General features: G+C 38.7%; 1 protein-coding gene across 1 annotated transcript in view; it reads right to left on the minus strand.

Moving 5' to 3' along the window:
• LOC149281757 (autophagy-related protein 2 homolog A-like) overlaps positions 1–16483 on the minus strand; it is a 66415-nt gene that overhangs the window by 23031 nt on the left and 26901 nt on the right. The window contains exons 16-24 of the mRNA XM_089499053.1: positions 14276–14438; positions 13985–14127; positions 13761–13903; positions 9405–9550; positions 7404–7554; positions 7126–7319; positions 3131–3211; positions 1122–1228; positions 692–784 (exon numbers count right to left, since the gene is read on the minus strand). Of these exons, the coding sequence (XP_089355179.1) occupies positions 692–784; positions 1122–1228; positions 3131–3211; positions 7126–7319; positions 7404–7554; positions 9405–9550; positions 13761–13903; positions 13985–14127; positions 14276–14438 (1221 nt within the window). The remainder of the gene's footprint in view (positions 1–691; positions 785–1121; positions 1229–3130; positions 3212–7125; positions 7320–7403; positions 7555–9404; positions 9551–13760; positions 13904–13984; positions 14128–14275; positions 14439–16483) is intronic.

Below are 16483 nucleotides of genomic sequence, written 5' to 3' on the forward strand. Positions count from 1 at the left end.
GGGGCAGAGTGGCAGTATATATCGGGTGGAGGGCAGAGTGGCAGCAGATCTCGGCGGAGGGCAGAGTGGCAGCAGATCTCGGGGGAGGGCAGAGTGGCAGCAGATCTCGGCGGAGGGCAGAGTGGCAGCAGATCTCGGGGGAGGGCAGAGTGGCAGCAGATCTATTCTACATTTTTTTTTTTTAACTAAGAAAATTTTTTCCTTAGAAAAGCACCTAACTTTTAGGGTGCGGCCTGTATTCGGGTGCGGCCTATATCCGAGCCAATACGGTATATATATATGATTTTAATAAATGATAAATGAATAATAGAGGTCTCAGATAATTTCATTTTTCCAAGGTTTGGGAGCCCATTGTCTTCGTAGTTGAGCTTCAAGGGGGATTGGATATTAATGGACCAAAAATAAAAATAAACAGAGACCCTTTTTTATCAGATTGAATTTAGTTTACTAGTTAGGAAGAGGATTAAGGCGGAGGTTGTCAGAGAAAATTAGGGCAAGCAAGAGTGAGTAAAAATCAAAAGGAATGAGGGGATTGAGAATAAATTTAAAGTGCGAAAGGATGGGAAAAGAAAAGAGTGGAGAAAGAAAAGCAAGGCAAATGAAAACGGTATTGGGTGGCAGCGGTATCTAGTGGATGTGCCTTACAAAAGTCAATTTATACACAAAGATCTTGTACAGATTGGTTTTATACCTGAGGACAAAGGTGGAGGTGTCTACCACGATGTTACTGGAAAGGGTAAACGTTTCTGCGGTCACCAGGACTCTGACAGGGAGGTAAAGAGGTCTAAAAAGGAAGTATAGGAAATAGGTTACAATACATTGGTTGGAGAGAAGTGTAATTAATGAACCAAGAGTTCCACTACTGAAAATACTGACCAATCCCTATTTGCATGAGGTTTGGTATAAGTGTGGATTATACATTAAGCCCATGTATGACGGGTCCTCAGTGCTTTAATGCACAATGAGGTTCTACTTTGTATCAGGAGGTAGGCACTCAGATGGATCACGTAAAGAAGTGTTTCATGAGCCTTTCCTACTAGTATGTAGGGTATGTTTTGCGTTTGTGTGTGCATGCTTGTCCAGGGTCCCAGACAGCCTTAAGAAGGAACAGTTTGTTATACCTGTAATCCACGGCACAGCTGAAAAGGTGAGTGTGCAACACTGTGATGACTGCTGGAGTACTGTATCCCAAGATAGGTTCATCAACTACATCTAAGAAATCCAGGATCTGGGGTCAAGGCAGCAGAAGACAAACAAGGTAAGACACTGGCAAAGCCAACAATCAGATTAGAAGAACTGGTAAATTATATTTAATAATAACAGGGAAAGGCAAAACAAAGCACAAAAAAACCCCAATATAAATAGGTCAAGGTGGATTAGAGACAGAGGATGCAACAAAGAAAGTAGTAAATAAGATTATTGCTACCACTAAAAAAAAGACATTTACACTATAAAATAAAATGGATAATGACGAATTATAAGACTTGTGGATATGGACCAAAAAGCATTTGGGTTTTGTTTCTGGACAATACATTTTGTTTCCTGCCCTTTCGGTTCAGACAGAGTGTGGTCACTTACGCTCTCTCACATTCTCCTCAGTGTCTCCCTACCTCCTCGGCCTGCTGCTTCCATGTACCTAACTCCTTTTCCACAGCTCAGATTCTACTCTTGCCTCTTCTTGTTTTTCTTTCTTCATCCGCTTCTCTCTGGTATCATCTCTGTTATCCAGGCCTCCAAGAGCACTTTTCAGAAAAGGGCAGATCCTCTGCACACATCCTCTCCCCTTCAACTGGAGGACCGGGGGGAGAGGCTATGCCGGTGGTGTGCGCCGGGGCTCCAGCCTTTTGTGGAAGTACTCCAAGAAGCCAGAATAACGCAGCCAGATTTGCGGAGAAAGAGAGGTGCAGAAAAGCTTTTATTGCTCAGTGAATTTGTCTCCAAGGCAAGAGAAGAAGCAGAGCTCCGAAAAAAGCAGATGGGGACACTGAAGCGGACGGCGGAGAAGGCAGGAGGATATTGACAGAGAGAGAGTGAATGTGAGAGCACAGAAATGCAATCCGAAATCCAAAGCTCTTTTTCAGACAAATTTGTACGAATTTGAATGCACAAGTCTACTAATTTTCACATCTAACAAGCAACCGTCTTTCTTAGATACTTGATATGCTTCTTCGCTAGCCTTTTTGGGATATTTCTTGTGTATGAGGTTATCATAAAATCAGGGGCAATTAAGATAACACTAAAGTGTTTAAAGCTGCCGCAAAAGTGTTTACAATTTAGTATATGTGAATAATGTACTACGTTGTGACATATACAGTTGCATATATGATAACAGGTTATGGAGCCACCGAAAAAGTCCTACTTAGAATATTCACCTAGCTACACCATTTAAAACAAGTCCTTTTGTGGTAGCTTGCTTTGTTGGGGTGTTTGAAACATGAAAAAGAAACAAGGCTGATAATAACTGTAACCAAAGCGATAACCAACAAGAATTATGGTAATATTAGCCTACTAGTGTGTTGGAGAAGAAAAAATTCCAGATATCTTCAAATTGTCAAAGGTAAAAATAAATGCACCATATTTAAAATCGACTCAAAGTATTCAAATAATAAATAACATAAACAGGCTTGGTGGTGTGTTTGCTTTAGATGGAATTTCTGGTCTCGTGACTGACTGTGAATAACAGATTATATACCAGTTGTATAGTTGAAATTTTAGGCTCAGGGTACTTACCTATAATAATGAAACTGTCCATAAACATGTTTTGTTCAATGGGTGTTGCAGAAAGCTGAATGTGGTCCAACTAACCAAAACATGCACAAAATGCCACGGAATAGAGAGAAATCATGCATTATCAGGAATTATGCATCCCGAGGATCAAGTGCCTAAGGACCTGGATGCATCTAGGTCATAGTGACCCTGTGTTTAACCTTTCACTATATAATGGCACCAATCCTTCTTTCACAGTTAAGTAGGACATGATAAACTATGAACATCTGCTGAACACTTCCCTTCACTAGTAAAAGGACCATATCTTGTTACAAATGTATGATTAATATGATAAAAGTGAAGCATTGAAGCAATGTGGAAATAAATATGTATATTTAAAAGAATACATAAGTAAGCCACTTACTTGACTGTGCCAGCTTTGGTTGGGCAATGCCATGTGATGACGAAGGGTGGCACCATCTAACCTCAAGGCTACTAGGAATTCCTGAAATAATTATGACAAAAAATTCATGTCTCAAGGTTATGGCTAGCAAAGCATAATAAGATTGGTGTGACTCTTTAGTACATGTTAAAAATATTGATTTATATTAATCACAGTTACACAAGTCATTTGAATTTATCACCTAGATCTATATTTTGGAAAGATCTAAAAACAGAAAGTAACATGTGTTTTTTTAATTAGCCGATCTTGTGGTCGGTATTCCAGGCTTATGTAATAAATAATACATTTCTATTTATTTCTGTTTATATTATTTTTGTTCTCTCTGAACCACAACAAATGAGTAGCTGATGGTGCATGAAAAAATACATTAAGCTAAAACTAGACATAACAGACCATTTAACACCAATCATCAATATAACATTCACAGAAAATGGTCATTTGTTAAGAGACCTTTCATAACTGTTCCAAGGCTATTTAAAAGGCTATGTATACTAAACTTTAGCATTTGTGTGCACTGTATACTTAAAAACTCTGGATCCAGTAGAAGAACAAGCTTCATATGATATCACTGTAGCGTCATATTAAATCACATATTACATTTCTTGTTCCATTCTACTCTGTGAATAAAACTTCTGCATGCTCACAGAAAGTTCAGTTGACATTGAACAGATCCAAAATGCAGGAGATAGGTGGTTGGACATTACAGAAGGGTAGGTATTAAAGCCAAAAAGAGCCTTGACCTTTGTCCATGGAATAAATAAGGACACGGTGAAAAGGGTGCAAGGAAATCAAGTAGAAGTCCCACAAAACACAGGGACTGGACAGCTATCCTGTTTGCCCAGAACACATCATTCAGAAATAAATGGGCCCACAAGGGTTTGTTTTTTCAACTAAATGAGACTGACACCAACCAGTGATTGATGGCCCTCTCCTAAACTGCCTTGCCTCAACAGGTTTACATTACATAGGTGATCTGTCCTACAGAACTGGCAAAACAAGTAAGGTAGAAACATGTCCAGAGAGGACTTTACAGTTTATGAGAGCCTCAGTGGGTTAAAAGGCAGTATAGTGCCAATGATTCAGCTCATTAGTAATATAGCCATGTGAAATTAGACAGGACTTGCCAAAATTGGCAAAATATATGAAATCCTCTATTCTATACTATTTATGCCTTAGATGTGTGCTTTTAAATAGTAATTGCTGGGTGTGTGCTGATCTTTTGCTGTGTTGTATGTACATATTGCTCATTTCAGCAGCAGCAGCAGCCGTGAATCTCAAATATCTATGCTTTTAAGGGTGTTCTCCCCTTTCTGTATTGTTAGAAATGTGCTCTTACAACGTCAAGATATGAAAAATGGCTTCCATTTGACCACCTTGTACAGGACTGTATGGTAGGACCAAGATCCACAGTTCTGGTGACACAGAATTACACATTAGGTACACATGAGGTAAGGGACTGAAGCACGATAGTATCCATATGATGAGGTATATGGAATTGATCCCAAACGGATCAAGAAACAACCTTTTGGCCATGTCGAAATGACATTGACTGAAAAAGGTTGCTTACCATCTGTCTTCTCCAAGAATGAAAATGGTGGACAATCCAGATACAACCACAACTGCCTCAGTTCCTGCATGCCTTCTCTCACACTGATGAGTGAAACGTACAAATGTACTGAAAGGAGGGATAGACAGACCTTCAGTGATGCTGACTGGGGTCTCTTGTTCCGGCTATCTTTTGAAAGAAAGAAATGCATGACATCCGGGATAGGATGCCCAGAACTGGAGTGACGGAGGAACAATCTGGGACAGGTCATGATGATCCTATAAAGATGCTACCACAGAGATGCTATGCTGGTTCATGAGGAGAAGCAAATCTTCTGCACGGCTTTTGTGATGAACCAGGCAACGATAACAATTTATATCAGGAGTGCATAAAAATGGGTAGTTGTGTTGAGAAATGTTAATTGTTCTTGCGAAAGAGGATGCAAGGCAAACTGCCTTTAGGTCCAGCAACGCCCTAAATGCTTGATAACATGGACTGTAGGGACTCTATCCTGAACAAGATTTGCCCCTCTCCCCATTTGGATCTAAAAAACAGGACCTCTCAATAAAGTAAAGGAAAGAGTCTGTACTTCATGTATCCAACATAAGAAAAAGTAAAAGGAAATTAAGACTAATTCTGATGGCTGGTTTTATAGTTGGGAGATTCATGAAACTGCATTGTCCAGGTCCAAGAACGGTCAGACAAAGGCTGCATAAATACTCTCTGTCCTCATGAGACCAGCTGCCAAGATGAGGAAATAGTCCCAAATCAATACTGAAGATAACTAAAATTCTAAACACAAAAGGCTTAATAGCGAAAAATAATACAGATCCCAACATGCCTCCAAGCAGGAGAAAAAAACCACAGAGCTTTTTATGAGCAAGAGGGGGTTATGTTCACAGGAGAATTAGGAGCTAGAAAAAGGATGTAAGAGGAATCTACGTAATGACATACATATCTAAAATTTCAGTTTTCAAACTTATTAAATTACATATTTTGAAACTAAAGCATTATTTCATGTTAGCAAAAAGACTTAATAAAAAAACAAATTTTAAAAAACAATTCCACTTCTGTAATGTACTTAACGTATTAAACATTAAAACACATATTTAAGGCCACGAGCAGTTAGTATTTTGTTTAGTGCATGAATTCCCCACAGGTACATCAAGTGAGGAGGCAACTGACTCACTTGAACTGATGTAAAACAACGTCAAAAAAGTTAACTGCTGAAATCTATAAAATGTTATCTAAACATTTTATTATGTCTTAAAGAGCATATCTTGTTTTTGTACATTCCTCTAGGATAAAACAAATATGGCTTTATTTTTTCTCTTACTAAAGTCCAAAGTATTTTAAGGCTGAGTTTTAACCTATTCTATGCTTTAATGGCTGTATTTTCAGATTTAAGGGCTTCACACTTTTTGGGATTTCTATGATTTCCAGTTTGCACATATTACTGAGTAATTAAGTTATCACACTAGTGAAGAGATAATTGTGTTATTAAAATTCTATACAAGGTTGTGATTTACAGAGGATTTTCAAGACTGATTCGCATGCTACTTTAATTTTTTATTTGAAAACATTTAATACATTTTACATGTTGTTTAATTATATTGATTTATAATTTAATACCACATATAGTAATTGTGATCATAATTCTGTGCCTTATTCCACACACACCCCAACTAAATGCCTAAATATTTTTTTATATTGTGTTAAAGTAAGCCTAACTATTGGGGGCCAATAACTTGTATATTTTTTATGGTATCACACTACATCCGTTTCTCTTGCAAATCCTATTTTCACAGTTATTACCTCCGCACCATTACTTGATGGTTCTACACTGAGAAGTCTACTGGATGGTAAGGACTGAGGTCCTGCCGTGTTCTTATATACTAGACCCGGTATTTGAGTGCCTCTAGTAAATGCAAATGAAAACTTAATGGGAGATGAGTGGTTATATCAATATCAACATATATAATAGGGTCACACAGTTTCCATACTGTTTTTTTATTATATGTTGATATGCTGAAATGATCCATACAGAGACGGCGACTGCATATTTTTTATTTACTTTATGCACAATCCTTTATATCACTTTTGTTTTACTTTCATTGTGTTGTTTTCTGGGTAAATACTAGAGTTTTCTTTAAGAGAAGGCATCTATATCCCTTCTTGTTTCTAAACAATTTCACACCTGCCTAAAACTTTTCCTCAGTATGTATACTAAAATCTATCTATCTTTTATACATAGGTTCTTTACATTGGGGGGAAAAATCTTATCTGGGTTGTATCATGATAGAACTGGATGAAGCCTTCATTCGATTTAGACCAGTGTCTTGCTAACAGGTGCTGCTGGTATGCATAATAATAATACAAATAAAAAAAACCAAATAAAATAAGAACATACCTTAACATTTTTCACAAGGTTAAGGTCAATTCGGATAGCCAAGGACAGCATCTTTGAATTTCTATCCTTGCGGATTCCTGACAACTGGGCCAACACGCCCTCCTCAGAGGGATAAATAGTAGGGTCCAAGTTTTTAGGGGGCATAAATGTGGGCAGTTCAAGGCTCACAGGCGGTAAGTAATCTTCCACAGCAGCTGCAAAAGACAGCAAAAAGTGAGGGTTAAGAAAATGCTGGTTGCTATTATGGAAAACTACGTTTTGGGTGTGCTTGTGCATACCTTTGTGGTACAGAGACACATTGTCCGATTCTATACACAGGTAGCTGAGGTCCTCTTTCCCTTTGTACTTGGATACAGTGAAGATCCGTCCATTTTCTACATCTAGAACTACCTCACCATGGTGGTCATCCAACCTCTTACCTCCTTCTCCCTACAAGGAGAAATGTGGGGAAATAAGAAGAATATGGGTTAACAAACATAGTAGGTAGCTGGTGTAACAGGACAAAAAGGAAAGACATAGGAGATAAAGAGTAATCAGCCTGGGACTGGTGCCTGGGCAGACTGGCCAAATGCCTTCTCACACTTTGCAGTCCTCTTCCTGCTGGATATACAGACGAATGGTTCAAAAGTTTCAGAACAAGAAGGGCTTTCTTCAAATACCATTCTTCTTATTGATCTTACAAGAAAACACCCACTTTTTCTCACTTTAATTACAAAAGCTAATGAAAAGACCTGCTAACTAGATTCTACTATTTGTCCCGAGTTAAGAAATAACCAATGTTTGAAGGGTTTTTTTTTGGCTATGCTATAGCTATTTTCCAAATTTGGTAATCATGTCCCTGTGCCCTATTTGTTTCAATTTACCCGTTCAATTTACAAACCGTATTTAAACTAGATATCCCAGGGTACTTCAAATAGTGATATTTTTACATTTTCTTTGCCAAAGTTTGTAGTAGTATTTTTTTGTTTTTACACAAATTCAGAGTTCCTGTTATATGTCGCTGTCAAATATCCCAATATGTGTTCAGCAACATCTCCTGAGTACAGCGATAGCATACATGTGTTGTCTGGTTGTTTTTGAGAGGTAAAATGTCACATTTGGGAAGTGCGTATTTTTCAACTTGGACATCTGGTCCTTCTCTCCCCATGCCTTATTTGGGACATCTTTGAAGCCGACTAGTTCAATTTTTCTGATCAAACTATATATTTGTGAAAACTAGATACCTCAGGCTATTTCAGATGGTGATATTTTTACTATTTCCATGCACTAATTCTACCACCGGCCTTTGTCAGAGTTTGTTGCAGTGATTTTGTCTGTGTTTTTTTTCCCACACACATTTTACTTAGGTATGAATTTATAGCTCCAGTCCAAACAACACCTAATATGTGTTTAGCAACAACCACCCATTACACCCATGTATGGGTTTCTCGAGTTGTTTGGGGCTAAAAGGCCACATTTGGGAAGAGTGCATATTTTTCTTTTCATTTTGACATCTGGTCAGTCTTCACTCATGTCCTATTTGGGACATCTTTGAACCTGGCCAATTCAATTTACCTCACCAAACCATAAATTTTTTTTGAAACTAGAGACCTCAAGGGTACTTGCAACTCTAGTATGTTAACTCTTTCCATGCCAGGATTTTTGGATAGATACAGTGCTAGATTTAGCACTTACTCATATAAAATATATATATATACATATATATATATATATATATATATATATATATATATATAAAAAAAAAATTAAATTTTTTTTTACATTTTGTTGGAACTGGATGGTTCGCCTGATGGTGACATCACTGCATAATTATTTTTAATTGTTACCATTTAATAAATATATATTTTACTAATCATGTGGTGGCAAAATCTCTAACAATGGCGCTTGTGACCGCTCTACGGAGCTGTCACAGTGCGCTCTGGAGTGGGTTTTCAGTGTGACACTATCGGGGCACTTCAGCGACACCATTTAAGCTTAAGAGTGCGATCGTTGATTGCCTCCTAAGCTCTTTTAAATGAAGCATACATATATGATATATGTATGCAGATTTTGCTGTTGCTGAACATATCAAGGCATTTCAGCAACACCATTTATCGAAGAAATCCATCTTAGATTGTTTTTAAGCTTATTTAATACCAAGAATTGCCAGACACATCATTTGTTGTTAAGAGGTTTGGAGAATAAAGTGTGGAGAAGATGAAATTGGAGATTCAAAGCACACTAAAGTTCAGATAAGACTGTAAAATATGTACAATAGTGATACAGTGATATTTCTTAACCTTGGTTTCAGCCCAGGCTGTGATACGTCCTTGCAAAATGGTGACTGAAGCAGAAAAGAAGCTGTGGCCTCCTAGTGTTCCTTTCTTAAGCCTTGCAGCTTCATCCACAGAGTAGAAATGAGAGTCTTCATCTTCAGAGTCCGAGTCTAGCATTGGATACATACAGGTTTGTTAGCAATAATGTAACACTGTATGGTTTTTCATCCTTAAAATGACAGGCCTTTGCCTCTTTTTTCTTTTATCATACCCTTGCCACCACAAGCACATGAATATGAAAATGTATAGTAAAGGTCACACAGTTTGCAACAAGGGTTACCTTTATATGATTTTGCTCAATTTTAGAGCCTCGAGGAAGAGTCAATTACTTTAAGTAATAGGAAAAAGAGAGAAAATGAACCAAATACAGATTCTGCTTCTCACAGACACTAAGTCTGTTTGCTTACTGTTTCCAATCTCTAAACAAAGTCATACAAAGAGATGCACATACAGCATGCTTACTGGTACCCAAGTATGATTGGTTTGACATATTTTACACACCAGCTAACAAAATCAGGAAATGAATTGGAGTTGAGCTCAAATAAATAGCAGTGTTTTAACAGATACTAATATAAAAAGGGATTGGTTTGCCAGTTTCAAGGGTTAGTAGCACAAAAGGACAACTGCAGGTTTTGGCCAATATTGTGAAGCACACAATAAAGTCATAGAAGACTTTTATACAACTACTATTTTTTATGCAGCAGAAAAAGCACTTGCAACTGTGCTTTTACCCAACAAATCTCTGCAATTCAGAAGTTAAATTCTGAAACCGGAAGTTTACTCATTATAGAAGACATAAGTACACTATAAGAATAGAGGATAAGACAGAATTAAATACACATTGAAATGTCTCATTCTAGCACAAGAGCTGGTTTTGCAGAGATAATCTGAAGGCGTGCCATTCATATAGCACCTAAAATTGTGCTAGAGAAGAAACACATTACTCATTCACAGATACATAAATTACTTTGTCACACCTGATATTGACTTTTTGGCAAGTAACATGCAATAACTAGAAAAAAAAATAAAAAAATTATGGTGACCTAAACTGTTCTTATATTAGCAGCACTATTTTCTAATCTAAGTTGGGGATCCAGTGGAAAGAGCAGGATAGCACCTTCTATCTCTAAATGTGGTTCTCTCGCTACACAATGTCATTGGATTCAAGGACACATCACCTAAGCAGTTCAGCACTGTAACACCTGAATTCTATAATTATAAAAATGTCCCAATAATGTTATCCATATAGTGTATATTATATTGGTTTCAAAATAACGTTGTCCACTACTTTTTAAATTGACTGAAAGCCACTTAGTAAATAAACCTAATACTAAGAAGGAATATGCAAGTATATAATCATATAACAATTAACATACTTAATGTGAAATTGCACTTGAAAGAAACAATCCACTCAATTAAGAATTCCCACAACAGCCACAAGTTTATTTTTATACACTGCATACATGTGCACTAGTTTGTCAAGTCATGAAATAGTGAAGACTGCTTTTGATATATCATTTTTTGCAGTCCCCCCCCCCCCCCCAATCCCAGCTAAAAATATTTTCTTAGTGTGGACAAGAAAATGCAGTGATTATAGAAGGGGCTAATCTCTATGGAGCAATATAAAATAGTCCAAAATGTAGGTCCTTAATAAAAGGTAATTTTAGAGCTCCATAGAATAAGTAATTAATGTGAACTAATGATGGTGTTCTAAGATACATTCAAGTCCTGTGACACAAATCCCATGGGTTTAGTGTGTATATCTTGCCGCGGTGAGTACCTGAGGCACCTAAAACGGCTGACAACCCCCGAGGACAATGCATAGCTAAACCCGTCTGACTTGCATAACCTTCCTTTTCCATTTTCTTTCCACTAACAAAGAAAATACATATGTAGCACTCTGAATAACCTTTAACATTTTTCTGACAGCAAGATAACAGATCAACCTAGCTTGGAGACATATCTGCTCCCACGTGTCTATTTGAATAAATAGAGGCATCCAGGCAAAAGTTCATGGAATCTAAATCCTAATATAACAGCCCCATCTACAGTAACTTTACTCAAATAGCTTTTCAAATGTTACACAATCCAGTCTCAGTAACTCCCCTATACTTGAACAACTGACACACAAGGGTAGACATAAATAGAGTGGCAGAGTTCTTAACCCCTTCAATCCCAGGGGTTTTTGGTACCTCAAAGTAGAGGACTGCACTGGGAGGCTGGTCCCGCGGGACCCGCCAAAAAACTTGCGGGCGCGGGCGGTCTTGCTGGGGCGGGCGGTCAGGCACTGTACCTGCGGGTCCCGGTAATCCCGCGCAGTCCCGCAAGGCTGCCTTCTTGCTGCTCCCTTACAGTGTCTCCTAGCTTGCTCCGCCCAGGAACAAAACGGAGTCACGTGATGTGAAGTCACTTCCTGTGACTCCGCCTTGTTCCTGGGCGGAGCAAGAGAAGAGACGCCGTGAGGGAACAACTCGAGGGCAGACGCGCGGGAAATCAGGTAAGGAGGCGGGCATGATTGGCCACAAATGTGGCGGGAGCGGGCGGGATTGGCCACAAATGTGGCGGGAGCGGCACACCCACATTGCGGGAGCGGGCGGGAGCGGGATTAAAAAAGTAGTCCCGCGCAGGGCTCTACCTCAAAGCCCAGAGCAATTTTGTCATTTTTGGGGAATGTCGGTTTAGCGATGATGAATCACCTGTGAATAGTGTACCCATAGAAACTATATATTGTTTCTTCAAGGAGAGATAGAGCTTTCGTTTGATACCATAGTTGGATGATTAGCTGAAAATTTAGAATTAGAAATTTAGTAAAAACTAGCGAAGATTAGAAAATTAAACTATTTTTTTTTTACATTTTCCCTCTGAATCCTCACAAAATTAGGTAAAGTGATGGAAAATCCCCTCCAAGTTTATCAATTCAGGTGTCCTGATTTCAGAAATACCTAATTTATATAGATTTTCCAGACTTTCCCAGCACCAGGGAGCATACTATAAGGTGTACAATTTTGTATAATTTTTATGCCTATGGCTTAACGGGTTTGGGGGTTGTGAACGGGGGCAGAAGGGTTATACTGGCTAGATGTTATGCTAGGGCAATGGGATGTAAGGTTTTTTATAATTTTTTTATTATCTTTTTTAATTTACATTTTTTTACATTTTTTTTATTTTTTATATATTATTTTTACACAGAAATGTTTAGAGGCCCTCCTAGGGACCTCCTGAACATGCCAGTGATGTCACAATGACATCACAGCTCACATTATAATTTTTTTTGTATTATATATATTATTATTTTAATGATTTATTTAATATTATTTTTTAAATGAATTAACTTTTTTTTTTTCTGCTTTTCTCTTTCAGGACGGGAGGGGGAGTGAGAGAGATGGTTTCTCACTCCCCTCCCCGCGATCCCCCTGCACCAATCACACTGTGATCTCTATGCAGGTCCTCACAGACCTGCATAGAGATCGCAGCGTCTCTGTGCCTCATCCGATGACCTTCCGGGTTACGTCAGCAGTGACATAACCCGGAAGGGAATGTCCGATCGCGCATTTGCAACTGCGCAATCGGGCACTTTCAACCGTAACAGCTTACCGGCTTTCATGCCGGAAGCTGTTACGGGAGATCGGGCAGCAGAAAGCCGGCAACGCCGGCTTCTGCTGCCAGGGGGGAGTCCAGGCTGTCAAACGACAGCCTGGTCTCCCGTGCAGCGGCAGGGATGTGTCCCTGACGCTGCATGAAGGGCTGGACGTACCGGGACGTCCATAGGGGTTTCTTTGTGGGCGTTTTTTGGACGTCCCAGTATGTCTATAGGGGATTGAAGGGGTTAAAACATTTATTATACATTGTGAGACCTAAATATGTCACTGAAGTTCAGCGATCAATTAACAGATTATATTCTCTTACAGGAAAACTTCACATTTACGATAGATTTTGCATCACGAGTGGGAAACTGTTGCCAAGAGCGACATTTTGTTGTGCAACCTGTGTGAATAAATGCCTGTTTATACCAATGTTCCTAAATGTGTGAAGCACATGGCTTCATGGCAGATATAAAAACCATATTTGTTCCCACAAAATTAATTCTGACATAACAAAAGCCTCCAAACTGTAATCTTACAAGCAGGGCCCTCTGTATCGGTTTGCCCATTCTAGTTTTGTCATACCCTTTGAATGTATGTATTGCCAGTGCTATGTAAATCATTGAAACTATATAAACAGAAGATAATAACAACAACAACAACAGAAGAAGAGATAGAAGGAGATGGTGACCTGAACACAGAGACTGATGTGCTGGTGAGGGACAGATCCTAAACTTACCTAGCTTGAATGCAGACTTGCACATACGGAACATATCCGGCTTATAACTGGGAGTGTGAAGCTGTTCGGTGGGGAGCAGAGACTCAGCCAGAGATGAATCACTCACAGACACTGGTTCCCACATCAGTAGGTCATTGCACAGCCTGGAAGCAAACAGAAGGGTTTTATGGTTTGGAAAAAAGGGGCAAGAAAAAATTAGAGGGTAGGAAAAGAAGAAAAAGTACCTGTTATAAAGATTCTCATACATGTCCTTGCTGGGAAGGAAGATGTGAACTCTGGGCAGAGTGACCTCAAGTGTGTACTGAGATGAAGTCAATGTAACCTGCTGAAAATCTGCCATTTCTTCTGGGTCAGCAGGGATAACCATCTGAAAGACATAAAAAAAACACGATAAGCAAAAAATAAGCAGAGGGATTATTGGAAAGGATAAAAAATGATAAAAAGTAAAAGGGTAGATACAGGAAGCGACTACAATTTCACTGACACATATCAAACCTTTCTTTCTGCAAACTCACCTCCTCTGTTTCATACATTGTTCTCTTAGATGAAAATGGTGAAGGCTCTGGTTGTTTCAGCTCACATGGGCTTTCAACAGATGGAAGATCTGGATCATCCATTTTTTCCTGATCATAGTCCCAAGGAGAGGCTTTGTTTTGGGGTTGGAGGGTTATTGAAATGCTGAGTGAGGAAGAAGATGAATAACAGGGTTCAAATAACAGTATGAGCATATATATCCATATAAACACAGAAGTATACATATATACATAACAAGTATACATATAGAACTTATTCTGTTAATGCCATGCATAGAATAAGTGGAGATGATGGATTTTATTGCTTAATGTTGACAAATGCAAAGTTATGCATTCTGGAAAAATAAATGTGTAAAATATACCTTAAATGTGGTTGTGTTAGGGAAATCATTAAATGAAAAGGACTTGGGGATAATTGCAGACAATAAACATGGCAGCATTGTTTAATGTCTGGCAGCTGCTGCAAGGGCCTATAAGATATTAGCATGTATAAAGAGAGATATTGATAAGTCATGTTGAACATGCATTATTGGCTACAAATTTATTAAGAGGAACGGAACTCCTTGGTTATAAAGAAAGGCTAAAGGAGTTGAATTTGTGTTTGAAAAAAGTTATGTTCCACGGGATATTATATTATTTTAAAAATACATAATGGGACAATACCAGCTGATGATCTGCTCCTTAATAGGACTGTACAAAGAGGTCACCCATTCAGACGTGAAATTGCATCTAAAGCACAGTTAGAACAAACAATGTAGAATTCACTACCCACAGGCCCAGTGTTATCAAATTCGATAGATGCCTTCAAATATAGGCTAGATTGCTTTTTTAGCAAATAAGTATATACAGGTCTCTCCCTCATGGAGTAAAACAAAAAGAAATCTGATAGACGTGGTCTGACACACTCCAGTACAATTTTCTGATAAACCAAAATTCATAAGTCTTTCAACAATGACACACTGTTTGCATCCTGGTGTTGAAAAAGTAACCCCAAACCATGGCACTGCCACAACCATGCATCATGTCACTATTGATATGACGTTCTTAATTTGAAATGTTAGAGCCCAAAAAGGTACCACTTTTGAGAGAGAGGCCTGGAACTCCTTGGATGTTGTTCAAGGGACCTTTATGGCTTCTTATATTAATCACAGACATTCTCTGTTACATCAATACAGTTTTGGCTTGGTGCCCCAGAGACCTCAAAATGGCTGCATTAACCTTTTCAAGGTTAATATGCAAGAACAGTTGGTGCTCACAGATTACTTTTGAACATAAGAGGTAAAGGAATGGTCTGTTGGGATCGGCCTAGAGCAGCGTGGAGTGGGGAGAGACACTTTCAGAGCCCTGGTGAACTGATGTTTGAAGAGTATGAAGATGGCTGCCATGGAAGAAAAGGGAAGGAGCCATGTTCTGTTTAATGCAGGAAAACGTAGCATGAAAGATTAGTCAGGGGATTGTCCAACATGTCTGTCTAGCACTGTGGTTTGTAGATTTGAAGCTTCATCCTGAGGTCCTGAGGTATTCATAAAGTGCCGGAAGGCTGCTGGCAGGAGTGATCTGTGATCAACTCTTAATTCTCCTGGTACAGAGAAGTTGCAGAGGTACAACAGCTCTAAAATAGGCAAAGGGGTGAAAATTCTCCCCATGTGGTCACTAGACGGTTCTCCATGTGAGCAAAAGTTAAGTAAGGTAAATCAGAAAAAAATTAATTAAAAACATATCTCCATGGGCTCAATGGGCTGACAAGAAACTCATTAACTGCTGAGGTCTAAAGATAGAGCTAACAGTTGGGGAACGGGTCCAAAATTCTGATTGCTGCAAATGGGTTAGCCCATCTCTACTAAAACATAAAACTAAAAAGCAAATAAGATATATAATGACTGCGGCTTTAGGGTTAAAGTCTGGCCCCAGGCCTCCAGAGATTTACCAACGCGTCCGGCACTTACTACTTTTAGCTCAGCTTAGCTACTCAGTGTTTTTAATAAATAAAAAAAACTGAACCGATTGTCTAGATTAGTATTATTATTGGTTTTTATTTATATAGTGCCAGCAATTTATTCAGCGCTTTTTACAATACTTATATTCGAGGCATAAGACAAAACCAGAACTGAAAGACAAAATGCAAACAGATACAACAGGTAGAGGGCCCTACTCACAAGCTTACACTCTTGTCTACACAAAATATTGCAG

Source organism: Sceloporus occidentalis, unplaced genomic scaffold (assembly GCF_023333645.1).
Source record: "Sceloporus occidentalis isolate IW3139 unplaced genomic scaffold, rSceOcc1.0.p SCAF_128, whole genome shotgun sequence".
Classification (NCBI taxonomy): Eukaryota; Metazoa; Chordata; class Lepidosauria; order Squamata; family Phrynosomatidae; genus Sceloporus; species Sceloporus occidentalis.